The sequence below is a fragment of the Pteropus medius genome, unplaced genomic scaffold (genome assembly GCF_902729225.1).
Source record: "Pteropus medius unplaced genomic scaffold, Ma_sr-lr_union100, whole genome shotgun sequence".
Taxonomy (NCBI): Eukaryota; Metazoa; Chordata; class Mammalia; order Chiroptera; family Pteropodidae; genus Pteropus; species Pteropus medius.
This window is the reverse complement of record NW_024349802.1, coordinates 29,537,041-29,556,682: the sequence shown is the minus strand read 5'-3', so window position 1 is coordinate 29,556,682 and position 19,642 is coordinate 29,537,041. Positions and strand designations below refer to the sequence as shown.

Here is a 19,642-nt window from a genome sequence, read left to right as displayed (position 1 = left end):
TAATGAAACTAGTTTGAATATCCATTTTTGATATTCAGAATTTTGATTAAAGTTTTTTTTAAAGCTTTTTGATAGCCCAAGCATGATATTTCTGCCAATGCTTTTATGAGTTGGAAAAGCTGATTTTAAAAAAAGTAAGATGAAAGTGTCTTAAATAATACAATAGTTTTAAGAATTTCTTTCCAAGAGTCCCATTGGGCAATCTTAAAAGCCTTGTCTCACAAAGACGCTCCTTAACCATTTTTTGAGCCTGTGCCTCAAAATAGCTGTTTCTTTGTTTCCCAGGAGTCCTTTGCCAGAGCCAAAAATTGGGTTAAAGAACTTCAAAGGCAAGCCAGTCCTAACATTGTAATAGCTTTATCAGGAAACAAGGCTGACCTTGCAAATAAAAGAGCTGTTGATTTCCAGGTATGTTGAATTTAACTTTGAAGGCACATATTTATTGTAAACTTTTCTTCTGTATCCACATGTGAACTATAGTTATAATTTTAAAACCATGCAAATAATAGAAAACACAAATTTATTAAACAAATGTGATATACTATATGTAATAAAATGCTTCTCATGATAAACCTGAATTTTTAAATTTCTTTATGTAAATGTAATTTATATAAATTAGTTCAGATTTTGTTGACCTAAACAATTACAAAATAAGCAAATGTTTACAGATAGTGCAGAAATAAGTAAAAGCCAATTGCCTCCTACCCTTCTTAACCTTTTTCTATTTATCTAATAATATATAAATATCAACACACATAGACATACACACATATACCTAGATATTTGTTGTACACATAAATCTATACTCGTACTTGTTCTTAAAAGGGCCTTAAAAAATAAAGGCTCAAAAAATCCAGGCTCAAAAAATGTTATCTAATATAGTTAATTAGGAATATTCTTTGCTGTAAAATAAAATACAGTCAGTTAAAGCAAAGCAAATGTCTTTAGTTAGACATTTTAAAACTTATCCTGTTCTCCTGTTCTCTAGCTTCTCTACCAAAGAAATTTGGTTGTGGCCATTATGCATATATATAATATTGGTGATGGGAAATTATCTTTTTTGATGATGACTGTAGATGGAAAGAACATGGACTAAGAGAAAGGGAGTAGTTCTTGCACCATTAGGTAGTAAGCTGAGCATGTTGCACATGTGGTTTCATTTAATTCTGGTGACAAGCAGCTGGGGTATAGTAATTATTACTCTTTCTAAGATAGTTACCTTCTGAGCATAGAATGGTAGATAGAGCTCTTAAATTCTAGTCAAAAGTTACTCTGTCATGTAACAGTTCAGAAGGACATCATTTTTTTCCTTGTTAAATTAGAAAGATAATTGATTGCTCTTCACAACAGCTTTGAGGATCAAAGGCAATAATACATGTAAACTAAAGCATGAGAAAAAATGTAGAATAGTGATATAATTTTCAAAGGAATGATTCATGATGTACTCAAAATTAAATGTTGCTTTTAGAAGTCATTTAGAATTAAATATGAGGGAAGCCAGTGTTAGGTGTTTAGTTTCCCTTTGACCTCATTGCAAATAATGAGCATAAGTAGGATATGCCATAGCGGTTAAAGAGAGTTTTATATTTAAAATTGGGTAAATTTTCCCCTACCCCCAGAAATTGTCATTTGAAAGCAGATTTAATGTGAGACTAGATTAATAAGAATGAGATAGTACAGGAAGTTAAGGCAAAAAGAAAATTAACCATGTCTTACACAGCGCTCTTACCTTTATTTTACCTTTAATGATAATTGTTGTCAGTTATAGATAATTAAGTTGGAGTAGTAATAAGGAAGTCTTTTTTTTTTCTATAACAAAAAATAAGGCAGGTTAGTATATGCAAAGGATATATCACTTTTTTGTTCTATAAACAGGAAGCACAGTCCTATGCAGATGACAACAGTTTATTATTCATGGAGACATCAGCTAAAACATCAATGAATGTAAATGAAATATTCATGGCAATAGGTAAGGTTAACTTTTTTTCAACAATAAATATAGGCAAAAGTTACACTGGGGCTATTTGGTTTGACTCTTTAAATTCTTGGATTTTCTTTCTTTTTCTTTGGGGGTTTTTTGGTGTATGTTTTTCTTATAATGATTCTACAACTACTTTAGATCTCTTCCACCAAGCATTACTTAGTCATATTAAATTTGAAAGATTATTACCTATTAGGTTGTAATACTTGCAGTTTAGTTTCTTCTAAGTGATTTAAAAACCTGGACTTTGAGCTGATAGTTCAAGCAGTAAAGATTTCACTGAGAAATTTGGGTAAATGTATATTTCTATTAGGTTATACTTTTTATATAAAAGGAAGAAAACTCGGAGCAGTATTTTTCAATGCAACATGTAGATATAATGAGATTTCTTTCTCACTGATCTATAACTATTTTCATCTGTCCTTTTCTCTAAACAGAGCACTATTTTTGTTTTTCAAGTTCCTTTTAAATCATTATTGGCAAATAACACAGAAAAGTACATGATACATTTGTATACAGATGTATAGATTATTTTAATGTAAATATTGTAATGGAGAAAGTTTCAAAGCACGAGGCACAGAGAGAAAGGGAAAGCAAAACATCCATGCTTTGTAGGGCCTCAATTGTCATTTGATCCTACATAGCCCTCTTACCTTTCTTTAAGGTACTTTCAATTGAAGATGTTTGCTGTTCCTTAGTGTTTGATTCTAGGTAATGAAGTTGAAATGGATTTAAGGAAGTTTCCTTTTTTCAATAACAAAAGTATTTTTATTGACCCCCAACCTCCTTCCAGTAGTTTTAAGGTACAGATTTTATGGGAAGAATCTACTTAACGTTCTCAGTTTTCTGCCTCCACACTATTCATGTGCAGGTACTCTTCTTGTCCCATAACATCTTTTATTACACAGCAGTGGTTATTAACTGGGTATCCACATTCCTATGCCCAAATAAAAAATCTTCTTTTATATTGAAGTCTGTTAAGAGCTGATTCAGAGGCTAAAGGAAACTCAGTAAAAGCTGCAAGTACTGTCTCAATATCTTTCACTAGGTGAGAGTTCAGTGGTGTCTTATTTAGGAAAAAACTTGCCTCTTTTTTGTGTAAAATATTTTCCTGAGAAATTCAGGCTTGGAGTTATTAGAGAAATACTAGAACAGTTGTGAAGGATTGAGCAACAGTATGCTCTTTTTATAAATGGGCAGATTATACCCAGAACCACATCTGAAAAGTTAACAGGAAACGAAGTAATTGGTCCCTCAAATCATACTGAACTTTAAAACTTTCTGATGGTATTAAGACTACCAGATGGGCTTTATTTAATTTGTATTTTTTTATTCAGATGTGCTAGTAAGGTCATTTTTCTCGTCAGAATATTAGAGTGTTCATTTATTTTTCTAAAATTAAAATGTTTTTTTTTTTTTCATGAAAGAAATCTCAAGTGTAAATTGAATTGTGGCTTTTCTATTTCTTTTGCCAGATTAATAACTTAAATAAATCACACAGTACACTCATATTTTTACATGTGATGACTTCCCAAAGGGAGTACACTTATTTCATAGAAGAAAGTCTACAGTAAATTTATCATCTGCTTTTAATTTTATAAGGTCTTGAGTGTCTTCTTTCTTGACGCACCTTTATTAACTTGATCTAAGATTTTTAGCTTCTCACAATCCAAATCAATTTAGGGACAAATTGGTAAGCTGCGGTTATCCACATAAAAAACAGAAAGCAGCAGCTTCACTTTTGTAACACTCAGTAAGGTATGAGGTAGAAATCAATGTCTTTTGAGATCCCAGAAATGTCTTCACAGTAAAAATTAACCAATAGATTGTAAAAGTTCTTTATTCCAGTTTATTTCCTTTTCACTCATCTCTTAATTACAGAAAACCCTTGGAAAATTATGCTAAGGGGAGAAATGAACACTCAAAACAGAACTTGATATTAATTGTAATAAAGTTTACAGTTGACTGGAAATTTACCATTTTATTACTGTTAATATTACCATCCCTAGAGCAATTCCTAGAGAAGTGGCTCAAAGTGATGACTTTTCTTCCCAAACCTCGGTGCTCCTGGCTCCTAGATCCATTGCCTAGCCCAGCATCCAGAATTCTAACGATAATTAATACCGATGTGGAGTTTTATAACAAAGGATAAAAGACCTAAAACACAACTAGACATTCAGATTTTGAAGTAGAGCATATTCAGCTTTTGTGTAAACTGAGCCAAGGCTAAGGTTAAGTTAGAGTCTTACCATAGTAGTTTATCCCAAGGTTAATAGAGACCAGTGTGTCTAGCCATCCTTACAGTCTGTACTCTTAGAGGTGTTTAATATTTAGTGAAGCAAGAACATCGAAGACCTTTGAGAGCCATGCTCCAGAGAACAGCATTAGTTGTACAGACCTTAGCAGAGCTAAAGCCATAACTGCTGATTGAGGGGCTTTGTTCAGATGTGGAAAGCCATACTCATCTGACTCAAAATTGGGAAATAATTTTTTGAGAGAGCCACAGGAACAATTGCACTTATATTAGAGCTATTGGTGAATCCAATTAGATTTCTCAGTTAGCCATAAGAGAGGGGGAAATGGTAGATGTTTGAAGGGTAAAATCTCTGAAAGCCAGAAAGAAAATAGGAGATATGATTTTTCGTGATCTGGGGTAATAATTACATTACACAATAGAGGAAAAGTGCTGCTGGGATGATGGTATTTGTTTATATACTGACTTGTTCCAAAAAGTGTTTATCACAGTCGAGATGACATTGATACAAGCTCAACTTCTTTATAAATGTATTGGCTGGCCGTCATCTTTATTAACTTAGATTTTCTTTAAATAATAGAAGTATTAATGATTATGAAATTACAACTTTTCCGATATTAAGTATATCTATATGAAGAATTAAATATAGCTTTAATCAACTTAAGTTTTTATGCGTGTCAACACCTGGTCCCCATTTTACCCTTCCCTCAACCCACTAAACTCTCTAAGGACTATGCCCAATGTTTTGGTATTTAATAGATACTCAATAAGCATTTGAAAAGAATGAACATATGGTTATGTGATACTTTGAGATAATACCTAAATGGAAAGGAAGATTATAAGTAAGCAGATGAAAGTAATTGTGATATGAATATTCTAATTGTGTTTTAATTATTTATCTCTCAGCTAAAAAGTTGCCAAAGAATGAACCACAGAATCCAGGAGCAAATTCTGCCAGGGGAAGAGGAGTAGACCTTACTGAACCCACGCAGCCAACTAGGAGTCAGTGTTGTAGTAACTAAACCTCCAGTTTGAACTAGCTGGAATATTCTTCTGCTTCCTAAATGTCAATAACAGTGGAATTGGAGCATTTAACCAGCTCAGTATGACTTCTAAAAAGAAGAGACTTATGATAGATTCAAGTTTCTAATACAGAATTATTTTAAGTGTTTTGAACTTAATTTTTAATAACATGCATGTGACCCTCTGACAAATGTTTCAGCAGTAGAAGGGGGAAAGAAGAGCTGTGTGTACACTTATTTCCTTGGAAGGTTAGGGGGAATCATTTCTCATCTCCAGGGATATAGACAAATGACTATCCGAACCCACAGTTAACCATCCTGTTCTATGAAAAAGATTTGGACTTAAAATAATTGAGCTTTTCAAAAATATTCATTTTTTAGAAGCAGGTTCTAAAGATATTATGCTTAGCTACAGTAATTTCTCTTAATATCCATATTTAAAGTGTACATTCCACATTTTAGCAAATTAGCCACAAGAAGACAGTCCCACATCTTCCAGGGGGAAATGAACATTAGTGGCATCTAAATTGTAGCCAGTCTTGTTATTTTTTTAAATGAGGTAAAAATAAAATAAAGTGTAACCCTGTCTTGTTTTAAGAATATGAAAACTGATAAATGCATCTTAATGGGTAGTGTTCCCTTCAAACGTAAGCTCTTCCACAGAAGTGAAACAAACCAAGTGTCTGTGATTTCTGTTTAATCACTGCTGGCCATTACATAGGTTTTGTCATTTCGGGGCAGGGAAGAGGATTTTATTCCCTTCGGACTTAATATAGTCAATGCACTAACAATTATGTACATTCAGACCTGATTATTTTAAATTTGATCTTCAGCTGTACTGTAAATAGGGTACCGCATTGTAGTCTCCATATGTTTACTTTTCTGTAATATTTAAGAGTTGCTTAAAGGTATACAAAATGTACAGTTATTAAAACAGCTAATGTTTTTCCTTCTTGCCCTCTTTGAACAGAAGGGGCCTCAGTTGTTCCTATGCGGCTAGAACCATAAACAAACAATGTACCGGTAATTTGTAACATAAGTATTGCAATATGTTAGTAACAGTTTTGCAGCCTTGTTTTCCAAAGTTCATTTTATTTCAATCAGTTCAGTACATTGCACTAATTGTTTTAGGTATTTTCATTATATGAAATCTACCATGTATCAGAGATGATTTAATCTATTTAAGTGTTGAAATGCTAGCAGAACTTGTACATTTACAGTAATTCAGAATTAGTAAGGAAAACAGTTCACCAGTGTTTAGTTTTATATTGAGGTGCTCAGGTTGGAATAAAGTGGTATAAAAAGCAAGTACTGGTTTTTCTCTTTTTTTGGCATGGAACAGTGAACATATATAAATAGTATTATGTAATCCAGAGTCCGCTTTTGTATTTTCTTTACTACATTCTTAGAAATGATTTCTGTGATATTGATATACTATCCTAATATCTGATCCATTGAAGAATTGTCTTTATATTTTTGTATTCTGGATAATCAGATCTTTATCTTTTATATTAGAAACTGATATTCACTTCCATTGAGAAGTATTACCATAACTGTAATGTTGTCTCTGGAGCCAGCCATTAAAGCAGCATTTACAAGTTCATGGCTGATATACTCAGCTGCACCTTCATAGAAACTCTTAGTGCATGTTTTTTCATTTTTACTTGAATCTTTTGGCTCACCATCTGCCTTAGTTGGTATGTTAGCTTCTTTCTCGGTGCTAGGATTACGATTAGTTATTTCTGGTAGAAATGTTTGTCCATTTTTAGAATCACGAGTGAAATATTTTGAATCAGACAAATTTTCTTTTGAATATGTACGTGACACATATCCTTTAGATTCTGATTTACTCTGAAACAATATATGGATCGTACTTTCTGATTTAGTAATGCTTGATTCATTGGTTGGGAAAAACTGAAGCTCTTTGGATGATGAAGATTTGTTTTGGAAGCTAGAACAGTATGTTTCTTTATACATGTGAAACATTGTCATTGCCAGTGCAGTGACTTCCTTTTTATCCAGAACTTCCCAGAGTCCATTAGTAGCTAAGATAAGGAATTGACATAAGTCATCTATAGGGACAGAAATAGTTTGAGGTGCTGGAATAATGAAATTTTTCAATTTAGGATTTCCATGAAATCCAAGTCCTCTTGTAGTTTTTATTTGCCCTTCTAGGAGCCCATCTGATTCATTTGAACTAATTATTGCTCCTTTCTTAAGTACTCTTCTTCTTTCATTGACGTTTTGCATGTTATGTTTTTTGGTTAGGCAAAAGCCTTTTCCATTTCTGCATAAGACTGCTTCCACAGTACCTAAAAGATTAAAAAAGAAATTGATCCTAGAGATTTAATAACAAATTATATCAAAATATGCTGTTAACTTTGTTTCAATGCATAAACAAAGGTCATTTAAAAATATTTTTAAAATGTGTAATACTGGCGTCATTGGATGATTAACAGTAATTCATATCAAACTGGGGGGCCAGTTTACCCCTTGTTTAAAGCAATTTAGTGTTTAAAATACTACACTTAGTATTAAAATTACAGATAATGAAAATCAAAATTTTTATGAAACAGCTTAATATTTTTGCAGAGCCAAAAGTTGAACTTTTTTATAACCAACATATATTTCATAGAGCAGACATTTCTAAATGTTTAAATAGATTCCTTTTCATTTAAAAAAACAAACTTTGATGTTTAAAGAAGAGTTTGAGAATTTTGTAACTGGTAAAAGTTAAAACCGGAACATAGAGACACGTGATGAAAAACATTAGAATGCCACTGTTAATTTCAGTATTATTAGGATCTTGATGTGTGTGGCTAAAAAGAAACTAGGTCACTTAGCCCCGTGAAGAAAAAATATTATGTATAGTAATATATTAAATGGATAATAGCCAACATGAAATTAAACTCTGAAAATTGAAATCTTTAAAGTTGGTTGTAGATTGTTCATGATTCAGGTGAACCTGTTATTTATGTGTGTTTCATTGAAATCTGAAGAAAATCTACACATAACTCTGAACAAATTTAAAGATGGTTGTATTATCAATACTTTCTTTGGTTTATTAAAAAAGATTTGTTTGGTAGGGAAATAGATTTCCCCCAGGTTTTTAAGAACATAACTTGTATATTCAAGCATAGGCAATAGTTTTTCTTGATATGGAATCATAAAAAAGTATCTCAAATTCTGAAATGGGATTAATGATATTTGAATATTATAATACCTTTGAGAATGAAAATTTATGGAGTAATGAAAATAAATATACATTAGAATATTCTGTTTTCAAACATGATGCTGTGCCTGGAATCAGAATTTTGTTGCTTTGTAAGTTCAATTCTAATCCCATTTTTTTAGGTAAATGAGTTTTAAGTTTCAAGAGGCTGAGGTCCACACAACTAGTATAATTGGACAGAAAGCGTAGGTTGGTGAAGGATTAGTGTCAGGAATAGACTGATCTTATTGGCTCATTGCATAATGGGAATTGTTAAAATACCTGAGCTATTGGATGGAACCAAAGGATGACGTATGTGGAAAATGTTTTGGAAACCTAAGAACTATCATGAACAAATGATAGTCCTAAAAATGAAATGACCTCTTTTATTTCTTGGTAGTTTGGTTATTAATATTTTGTATTAATGTCTTTTATGCTGGTCATTCTACTTAACACTCTTCAGAGAATAAATCTTGACTTTTGCTAGTTATAAATTACTGTACCAGCAAAGCAGCATGGAATGGTATTGAACATGCCAGGTGGGTAAACTGAATTGTATAAGGAGGACATATGGTTCAATACCTCTTCAATTAAGTTTAAACTTCTTTATGTGTGTACATGCACATAAATAGTGCAACCATTGCTCTGAAAACATGGCTCAGATGTAATTTGGCTCAGAACAGTCAGATCCACTGACTTCCTAAATATTTGTATGTGACAAGCCAAAGCCTGTTCAGCAAAAAGAAAAAGCATTGTTTCTCTGTGTTGTTTGAAAAGAATTTAATAGAATTATGTAGTTAATGGAAGGGTGGTAAACTGGTATTTTGATTTTTAGTTGCCTCTGCAGAGAGCTTGGTAAACATAGCCTTATGCACTATTTGTTTCTACACACACACACACACACACACACACATATTTTTAATACTGTGCCAGAGGATAGAAAATGCCATTTTGGCTGATTTTACTTTTGTACTATATTCTAGAAGAAGGGACATTAAATCCTGGTTGCAGTTTTTGCTGTACCATTGATTTGCTGTCTGACTTTAGGTGAGGTACTTAATTTCTTTGACAGTTATTCATCCTGATAAAAAGGTGATAGTACTTTCCGAATAACACATCTTTACATGTGTAAATGATATATGAAGGAAAGAAAAAGTGGAGAGGTTACCGGTATTTCTCACATATACATGCATAGCCCAGGAGGTAGAGGGATAAGTAAGATCCAGGCTCTGGAAGAGCATTAATGGAACAGATAAGGAAAATTGGATATGCAAAGTTAATCATTTTATTTCCTGGTCCTAGGGTTGCATATGCTGTCACATGCAAATGGGGTTGTTGAAAGCAGTTGACTGTTAAGCTGAAGGAATAGAATAATGAACAAAAAGCCCCAAGAAGGATGGAAAATTGAAGGAAGAGCTTAACACAGTATGTCTGTGTTTGGAAAATTGAAGAGAAGAACAAGTCATGACAGTTTCAAAGAGAAGACAGGTTGACTTTAAAGGGAACTGTGATGAAGACCCTTAAATAAAAATTTTAATGAATCTGAGCATAAGTAAGAATTCAAGTTCCTAGACATAAAGTTAACCAATTTTCAGTAGCCGGAGAGATCGTGCTCTTCAGAAGATGTTATCAAAACAAAAATGGAACAGGGTTACTGGGAGTGCAACATGTTTAGGAACATTAATCATATAGCAATTCGAAAACTGCTTCAAGATGTTACTTGAGCCTTTTTAAGATGATGTATATAGTCACGCAGAGTGTTCCTTATGCAGAGGGCACTGATGTAATTGCCTACTGCAATTGCTGGGTTATCTTCAGTTTGTGAAAAGCGAGAGTAACCCTGTTACCTTCAGAGTGACCTTAGACATCCCAATAGGGAATTCCAAATGAGCAAAATCAAGATTTTTTTTTTTCCCTCAGATAAAGCCAGCAAGTCTACTTACCATTGAAGATAACAGGAAAGTTATTAAAGAACTGGAGGAAAGAGGAAGAAAGGTTTTGTGTGGTGATAAGGAAAATACCTAGGATGCATGAGTGCCCTGGCATAAAAAGACAGCTTGTTTAGAAGAAACAGCATGGGGAAGTGGAAAGGCTTGACACACTTGAACTTTAATCCCAATTTTATATGTGTGCATCTTTCATTAAGTCACTTTATTTCCCTGAGTAACTTTTCTACCTGCAATGTTGTTGTTTTGTCAAGGGTATTGTGAGAATTTAAGAATAATTTAGTAAGTACACAGTTGATAAAGGTTATTTTTCATTGTGTTCCATGAAGGGGGAAGCAGACGAAGAGAGGCTATCCAAAAGAGGTTGAGACGAAGCTATAAATGTTTCTCTTCAGACCCATTTATGAAAAATTGTAAGAAAAGCCTTATGAAGTAGAATCATATAGGCTTAAGGGAGTAGGGAGCAGCTACTTGGAACTTGAGAAATGAGGAAGGACATGGTTATTAGGTAAAGAAAAAGGAGCAATTGAAAAGGAGCATAAACTAAGGAAACTTAAACATGAAGTATACTTAAAATTGAAGCATAATAGAAACACATGTAAATGATGTTAAACTAGTTTTTCTTTAGGACTCAATTTTGGCAAAAGAAACAATTTGTATGCACGGACACTAGGTTTATGACTCTTCCTACTGAAAGCATGAGAGCTGACTGATGTGAAGCTAGCTTTCAGTGGATGTTCAAAAGATGGTTGGTTCATTCATTTTGTAAGATGTATGTGCTCATGAAACTCATGTTCACCATTGTACATCTACAGCCTAACAATACTTTATGTGCCAATCTCAACTATTTGTCAAATATTTGTTGAATGTGTTCTCGAGAACCAGCTTTGTATATATGTGAGTCCATCACCAACATTTCTCCCCTAAAAAAGTAGAGGGAAGGTAAAGTATATAAAATGTCAATATTATTTAAGAACATCATTTTCATTCCTGCATAAAATAAGGCAATTCTGAAGCTGAATTAGGTTTTAGGGGGAAAGGATACAGCTGGAAATAATTTTAAAAGCACACTATGAGTGGGCAGAAATATCTACATCTATAAAAAAAACTATAAAAAAATAAAACCTTGACAGGAAAATCAAAAATTAAATGAGATCTGCAAATACTGCATCAGTCATGAATGAAGACAGTGAAGACAGCATAAGAATGAGATACACCCAAAAAACAAGATGCCTGGTGATATTCACTTGAAGTAATGGGACTTCAAGTTTAAAGGACATGAGTCCTGGTTCATTCACCACTCTTTATGTAGTGATGTAACCTTATGTAATACTTCAGTGATCCTCAGTCTTCTCATATATTTAAACGTGATTATTCTTTCCTTAAATGTGAGGATTAGATAAAGGAGTCAGTTGGTAACCTGGAGAAGAAGGAAGGGGGCTTGACATGGCTAACAATTAAGGAATTGTGGATTAATAGAAAAGTAGTGAGTAAAGCCAGGCTTGGTTTTTGAATCTGGAGTGAGCTCATAGGACAGAAAACTAGGACACTAGGAAACAAAAGTTTCTGGGGCCTCTTTAAAAGGAATTTTTAGAAACAAATACACAATCTGAAAATAAAGATATTGGAATAGCAGATATGCAAAAACTAATACAAAAGAGCAATAATGTGGCAGTCTGATTTTTGGATTGACTCTCACTGAGAACCAGAAAATATCCTGGATATGTAAGTCATATGTATTGATGAGCTATAAAAAAGTTAAAAATTCTCAGGTCAAAAGAGTAATGGCTAAATCCCAGAATATGCCAAGAGCAAAAGCTGGCTTTTACCTAAGAGCATTTATGGAGCTGAATAATTTGAGCTTTTAATTTTCACAGCGTTGTTGAATAGGACATAAAACCTGGGGCTTGTTCAAGGTGGGGAAGACTAATGGTACTCCCCAACAAAGGTAGGACTCCAAAGGACCATGCCCTCACTGAAAACAATAAACCAGAAATAAACGTATGCCCCTCACCAGCACCCAGGCTGCCAGGAAAAAAAAATTGACTATTTCAAACCGATGCTGAACAGTAGAGGAAAGAAAAATCACAATTCAGAACCACCAACTTTCATGCACGGCATACTTTGTTTTGTTGTGCTTTGTTTTATTGCACTTCACAGATGTTACTTTTTTAGAAACTGAAGGCAAGCCCTTCACCAGCAAAAAAGATGATGACTTGCTTTATTGTGAAACCTGCTTTATTGCGGTAGTTTGGAACTGAATATCTGATTATTTCTTAGGTATGCCTGTATTTGTAGTCTGGAAAACCTCAAATAGATCCTTTAATTCAGATTGATAGGGATAATAAGCAGACATCAGGGAGCAGTAAATACATACTGTGGATGACACAGGCCTTAAATAATTGCCCAAAATATAAATTCTAGGAAATTTCTGCTTCTGGCCAGTGACTGGATTTACCCTTTCATTTGCATTGAGGTGACAGAACTGAGACCCTGGGAAGACCAAGGCGGCTAGAGTTCTAGGACAGAGTACCAGAGAGAAGAGAGCTGCACAGAGAATCCCAAAGATCTGCAGAGAAGCTTTCCCAAGTGTTTAGCAGGGTTTTGATCAATGTGTGCGTATGAGGAAACACCCCAACCCTGGGAAAAGAAGTATTTGGAGAGGATTAAAGAGAACATTGCCCAGGGCTCACTTAGGGTTGAGAACAATGTCTTTTCTCACCAGTCAGACTGGAAAAACAATTCATGGGTCACTGGATAGTATACTTAAGGAGGTCTTGCCTCAGTGCTGGAAAATAAACCAAATTGGGCATTGCTCTGGACCTTTCTGACTAATCAAAAGCTGTATCTAAAAGGATCGAATCACTTCTAAGTAACTATCCCCAAAGCTCAAGATGATACGTCCGGGGGCGGGGGGTGAGGGGGAGAACATTCACATGCTAATCCCTATAACCTGTGAATAAGATCTCATTTGGAAAAAAGGTCTTTACAAGTGTAATTGAGTTTTGAGATGAAATCATCCTGCACTATCCAAACTGGTCCTAAATCCAAAGAACAGTATCCTTATAGGAGACGGGAAGAGACACAGGGAGAAGGGCAGAAAGCCATGCGAGGACAAGGCCAAGGAGGGCCTGGAGCCACTAGAAGCTGCAAGAGGCAAGCATTTTTCCTTAGAGGTTTCAGAGGAAGTATGGCCTTGCCTACACCTTGATTTTAGGCTTCTGGCCTCAAGAACTGTGAAAGAATATTGTCTTAAGCTGCCAAGTTTGTGATAATTTGTTATGGCATCCCTAGGAAACTAGGACACCCGCAGAAAAATACTACCCACAATAAAATAAAAAAGCAATCAATTGAAACTAAACCAGAACTGACACAGATGTTAGCAGCCAAGAATATTAAAAGCTGTAACTGCATTCCTTATGTTTAGAAAGTTAGGTACAGACAGACATGGAAGATAATTTAAAAAATCAAACTTCTGAAGATGAGAAATAGAATGTCAGAAATATATTTGATTAACAGAAGATTAGACATTGCAGAAGAAAAAATTAGTGATTTAGAAGATGGCAATAGAAACTGTCTAAAATAGCATAATTTTTTTTTTTAAATGAAAAGAGCATTACAGAGCTTTGAGACAATTTCAGTTGGCCCAAAGTACATAATTTAAATGCCTCAAGGAGAGGAGAAAGCTGAGGAGAAAAAAAATGAGGTACATCCCAATTGGTTTTGCTTGAAACCAAATCATAAAACCTTTAAACTAGCCTGAGGCAGGAAACCATGTTATAGAGGAACGGAGATAATAGACAACAGAGTTCTCATCATAAACGATGCAAGTCAGAAGACAGTGGAGCAATATTTTTAACACACTGAAAAGAAAAAATCTGTAAACCTAGAATTCTATTCCAAATGAACATATCTTTCCAAAACAAAGGTGTAAACAGAGTTTTAAGAATTTGCTAGAAGACAACATTACAAAAACTATTAAAGGGATTTTTAAGCAGAAGTAAAACAATATCAAATATAGGTCTACAAAAAGGAATAAAGAGCACCAGGAATGATAACCGCATGGGTAAATATACCAAATTTTCTTACTGGACTCTATTTGAAAAAATAAATACTTAAATAAACAAATTATACATTGTATGTTATATATTTTATATTGTTAAGATGACAATACTCCTCAAATTGGTCTACAGAGTCAACACAATCTCTACCAAAATGTCAGCTAGATGGTTTTTGAGAAATTGACAAGCTAATCTAAAATTTATATGGAAAAATCAAGAGACCCAGAATAGGCAAATCAATTTCAAAAAAGAAAGCAGAGAGACTCACACTTCACAATTTTAAAACCCACTACAGAGCTCCAATAATCAAGACAGTGTGGTACTGGCATAAGGATAGACAGATCAGTGAAACAGAATTAAGACTTCAGCTATAAACCTTTACATTGGATAATTGATTTTTAACAAGAATGACAGTATCCTCCAATGGGAAAAGAATAATCTTTTTAGCAGTTGGTGCTAGGACAACTATATCCACTTACCAAAAAATGAAGTTGGACCCCTACCCTATGACACATACAAAATTAACTCAAAATGGATCATAGATCTGCAGGAGATAAAACTATAAATCTCTTAAAACACTGGTCTAAACTTTTGTGACCTGGGCTTGGGTAATGGTCTCTTAGACACCAGAGTATAAGCAGCAGCAACAACAAATTTAAAAAATTGGATTTCACCAAGATTAAAATGTTTTTACTTCGAAGGACATCAAGAAAGTAAAAACCCATGGAATTGAAGAAGATATATCATACATCTGATAAAGAACTCGTATTCAGAATATAAAAAGAACCTCTACAACTCAACTATAGACAACCCAATTAAAAAACGTATAAAAGATTTTAGTAGACATGTCTCGAATGAAGATATTTAAATAACTAATAAGCACACAAAAGGGGTATTTGACATCAAATCAAAATCACAGTGAGACACCACTTTATACCCACTAAGATGGCTAGAATCAAAAAGACAGATAGTGTTGGAAGAATTTAGGAAAATTAGAACCATTATATGTTCCTGGCAGGATAGTGAAATGATGCAGCTACTTTGGAAAATAGTTTGGCAGTTCTTCAAATGGTTAAACACAGAGTTACCTTATGCCCAGCAATTCCACTCCTGGTATACAAGAGAAGTAAAAACATGTCCACACAAAAAACTTGTATACAATGTTTATGCTAGAACATTTTTGTCATCTCAAAAAGTAACGTAGTACCCTTTAGCAATCAGCTCCTTATCCTCCTGTTTCTCCAGATCTAAGCAACCACTAACCTGTATTCTGTCTCTATACATTTCCTACTGTGGAGATTTCATATAAATGGAATCACATAGCATGTGTTCTTTTGTCACTGTGGTGACTGTTGCACATATCTGCAAATATACTAAAAACCATTGAAATGTACACACTTTACATGGGTGAATTGTGTGCTTCGTGAATTATATGCTTTGTGAATTATATCTCAAAGCTATTAAAAATAAAGGCACTGGGGAAAATGATTAAAGGGGTCAAATAAGAATCCTTATGTTTATAAGGAACTCGTGTGGTTAATTAGGAATGTAAAATTTGTAGTTTAATTGATGTTAAGGAAAAAATTATAATTATATATTCTGTATAAACATAGTTGTTAGTATTTTAATCCTATGAGGACTATTTGAAGTAAATTAAGAACACTAAGAAAAATTATAAAATGCAATATAAATGAAAAGTGCTAAGAACAAAAAACCAAAAATGTCAGTTTGGAAATACCTTTGTTTACATGCATAAAATCAGCATTTATTCGATGGCTTCATCATTGCCCTCATGTTTCATTATAAAGTGAAGTGTTTTGTTTTGTTTTTTTTTTTAATTCCTGAGTTGTGAAGGCACTGGTATTTTACAAATTTCAAACAAGAAAAATAAATTCCCTTGTTGTAATTATAGGTCTTATTTTTTAAAATATAAAATATGCTCTTGATGAATTTGTATGGACATTTATTTTTTATAGCCCATTTTAGTTATTTTCTTTTAAGAATGCTTTTGTAGCATAAACCTTGTCCTCCCTTTCAAAGCTGTTTGTTTTCCCTCTATATTTTTGTTTCTATTAAAATGAAGGATGCCTAAATGAAACAGTCTGACACAATTATGCAAGCCTGGAAATAAGCCAACGAATGTTCGATCTGAGATTAGAACCAACCAAACAGCAGTGAATTTAGGAAAATTAGAACCATTATATGTTCCTGGCAGGAGTGAGCCTGGAAATAGTGACTCTTGGTAAACTAACATTTAATGATTTTATCTCCTCATTGACTATCTCTTAATTTCTCCTTTAATTTTGCAAGAACCCAATATCTAATGATATTTTCTAGTAGAGGTCCCAAGTCCAAGAATATGGGTCGGTTCCCAGATTGATCTGAAATGTGAAAACTGTTCAGTGAAGTAAGCCTACTCTGATGTGCTTTAGAAACTCAGGGTAGACCTTGAAAATGACAAAGACTTCTAGGAAATCAACATTGCACTTGGTTCTCCGTATTGCTTAATCTGGGGTTTTCGTTTGAGGCTCACAACCAGAGCTAGATCGGAAACAGGCTGACTTCCAGGGACCTTGACACTGTAATGGTCTTTGTGAATCGAAGCTGGAAACCATTCCACTATCTCATGCTGCCTCTGAAGGGGATTGCTTCCAGAGCCTGAGGAGGCTGGGCTGCAGGGAGTGGCAGAGATGGCTCCGAGCTTCCATGTTCTCATCTGGGAAAATAGTAAACAGGTCCCAGAAATCTAATGCAGTTTAAGGAATATAGAGGACAATATTGCATTATTATCATCAAACTTATGAAGAAACTAAAAATTATTCCAACCACTAAAAAAAAGTATGCAATGGTAGTAGAGGTATTAATTATCGCAACTATGGCAAACTCACAATAATATATAAATGTATCAAATTAACATGTATATCTTAATGTTATATGTAAAATATATATTTTTTAAAAACACGATACTTAGATATTGTTAGATATCAGGTTCTTAGAAGACTATATGAGACATTACTTTATGTTCAATATTTAGTAAGTGGACACTATCAATAATAATTCTATTCATGAAAGAGGTAGTGAAACCCTATTAAACATCACATGGAACTCAGCCTGGAACTCATGTTAACTTTGCTAAAACTGTTTTACCCCTGGGCTTTTAATTTTGGCAAGCTCCTAAGCTAGAGCTTTAGCACTGAAGGTGAAATGAATTGCTTCCTGAAATAAAATTAAAATATGTCAAATATTTAGAGAAGAGAATGCATGGCCATAAAAACAAGGCATGAACTATTGTTTTCTCTAAGATGAACTTGATGCTACTTGGCCAGAGCACAAGAGTGACCTATTGCAAACGTATTAGTTATCAGAATAGCTGACCAACAGAACAACTGAACAACTATACTAATAACACTCTAAAGAACTTTCCATTCATCTGAAAAGAGAAAGTGTGAAAAATATTTTTTGTTTCATTCAGATTTAAACAAATACAATATCTTTGCTTTACCCTTTATCAACAGCTGTATTGCTACCCATTTAGAAAATCTAATGTTTTGGTCACATTATTTTACATATGTGCCTCCTTGAAAAATAATTACAATGATTTTTGTGCCTGAGATCGGCATTTAAACTGTGGTTATTATTTCTTAAATTGGTCAATGAAATTTCTCGGCAATAAGTCAAGAAATAATTCTGGGCGCATAGGGGCTTTGCTTCCAGGAATAAACGATGTTACGGTGTAACCCGGCACTATTCAATGTACATACCAGTGTTTGCAATATGTAGTACTCCAGAAATTATTTGTGGCATCTTCTGGGAAGGGAATCTCTCTGCCCAACCATCATGATCATTGGTTTTTCTCCATTTCTTGGCATAGGGATATTTAATGCTGCCTTCCAATATACAAGTAACCGCAGAGCAGCCACTCCATCGAACCCTGGATACTTCTTTCCTTCCAAGACGTAAAAGCCTATCCATTCTCCAAAATGCTTTTGCAAAGGCTTTGTGTATGTTCTCATACTCACACATCAACTCTTTTGTCCTTTTCTTCTCAGAGAAGAAGTTTTCTATAGCTCTGTATTCTTCCCTAAATACTGTATGAAAAGAACTGATTAGTTTTTCCTCCTGAGGGGTCATTTGGTAGGAAGGATCAAATCTGGAAAGTTGATGCAGAAGTAAAACTGGCAGTTCTATTGACGCCAAGTCTGCCGCTGGGGCACCATGATGCCCATCAAACAAACCAAAAAAACACACATTGGGTTTATTGCCAAAATTATTCACTACAGTGAATCTATCATTCATGGCAACTCTCCATGTAGAATTCCTGTTTTCACAAACAGCTACTCCTTTAATTAATAGATGGCAGATTTTCTGAAAATATGTGGAACTGGAGTTAATGTTATCAATAATCTTATAGTATGCTGGTATTTGTTTCTTCCAAAGTAACTCAAAAGCATGATCAATGCTCTGTAGGATTTGTTCAGTGAATGTGAAAGATGACAATAGTTTAGTAATTATGAACTGTCTCTGAATAGCAATCACTGAGTGTCCTGGTTTATTTCCACCTATCCATTGAAAACCCAGTGTGGTCAAGGCTGCATGCTGCTTTTTATGGAGAAAAACTCCAGGTAGATCAATTTCACACTTACATTTGGAACAGGGAAATGTAATCACTTGATCACATGTAATCACTTGATCTTGATAGTCTTCAGAGTCTCTTTTTGGTCTCTCCTCCTTCTTCTTCTTTCTTACAGGTTTTTTTCTACATGGAGGTGGAATTTCTTCACCTGAATCAAATGTCGATTTTCTCTCATTCCAATCTCTCGATTTCCAAAACACTCTGCAAACAGGATGAAAGGTATTTACATGTCAGGAATGAAGCAGTAAAAATCTCTTCAAGGAGGCCCTTATCTTTACAATTTGCTTTGGCTCTTCATAATTTCATAGAGGCCTAAAAATGAATATTCTGATGCATCTTTCTGTAATTCTCAAAAAACGCATGGTAAGTACTCTATTATAAGTTAGTGATTGACCTGAGTATGAATGAATGAAATTAGGTAAAATCTCCACAAAGTCAGTTGGACAGCTAAAAACAAATACTTAGAGAAATTGGCACAATATTTTATCCCAGGAATGTGGAGGTACCTGCTTGAGACCTAGGAATCTGATTCCA

At 34.1% G+C, this 19,642-nt stretch overlaps 2 protein-coding genes across 4 annotated transcripts in view; one reads left to right on the top strand and one right to left on the bottom strand.

Moving 5' to 3' along the window:
- RAB5A (RAB5A, member RAS oncogene family) overlaps positions 1-6,565 on the top strand; it is a 31,424-nt gene extending 24,859 nt beyond the window's left edge. For all 3 annotated transcript variants that reach the window (XM_039836780.1, XM_039836781.1, XM_039836779.1), the window contains 3 exons: positions 286-408; positions 1,876-1,969; positions 5,142-6,565. In XM_039836780.1, coding sequence (XP_039692714.1) covers positions 286-408; positions 1,876-1,969; positions 5,142-5,257 — 333 coding nt within the window. In that variant the 3' untranslated portion in view covers positions 5,258-6,565. The remainder of the gene's footprint in view (positions 1-285; positions 409-1,875; positions 1,970-5,141) is intronic.
- A 154-nt stretch (positions 6,566-6,719) lies between these two features.
- On the bottom strand, positions 6,720-19,323 carry PP2D1 (protein phosphatase 2C like domain containing 1; the record flags this gene model as incomplete). Its single annotated transcript, XM_039835937.1, has 2 exons — positions 6,720-7,569; positions 18,237-19,323. Coding segments are annotated over 2 exons (1,893 nt in total), but the record flags the coding sequence as incomplete, so codon positions are not given.
- Between the last annotated feature and the right edge of the window lie 319 nt (positions 19,324-19,642).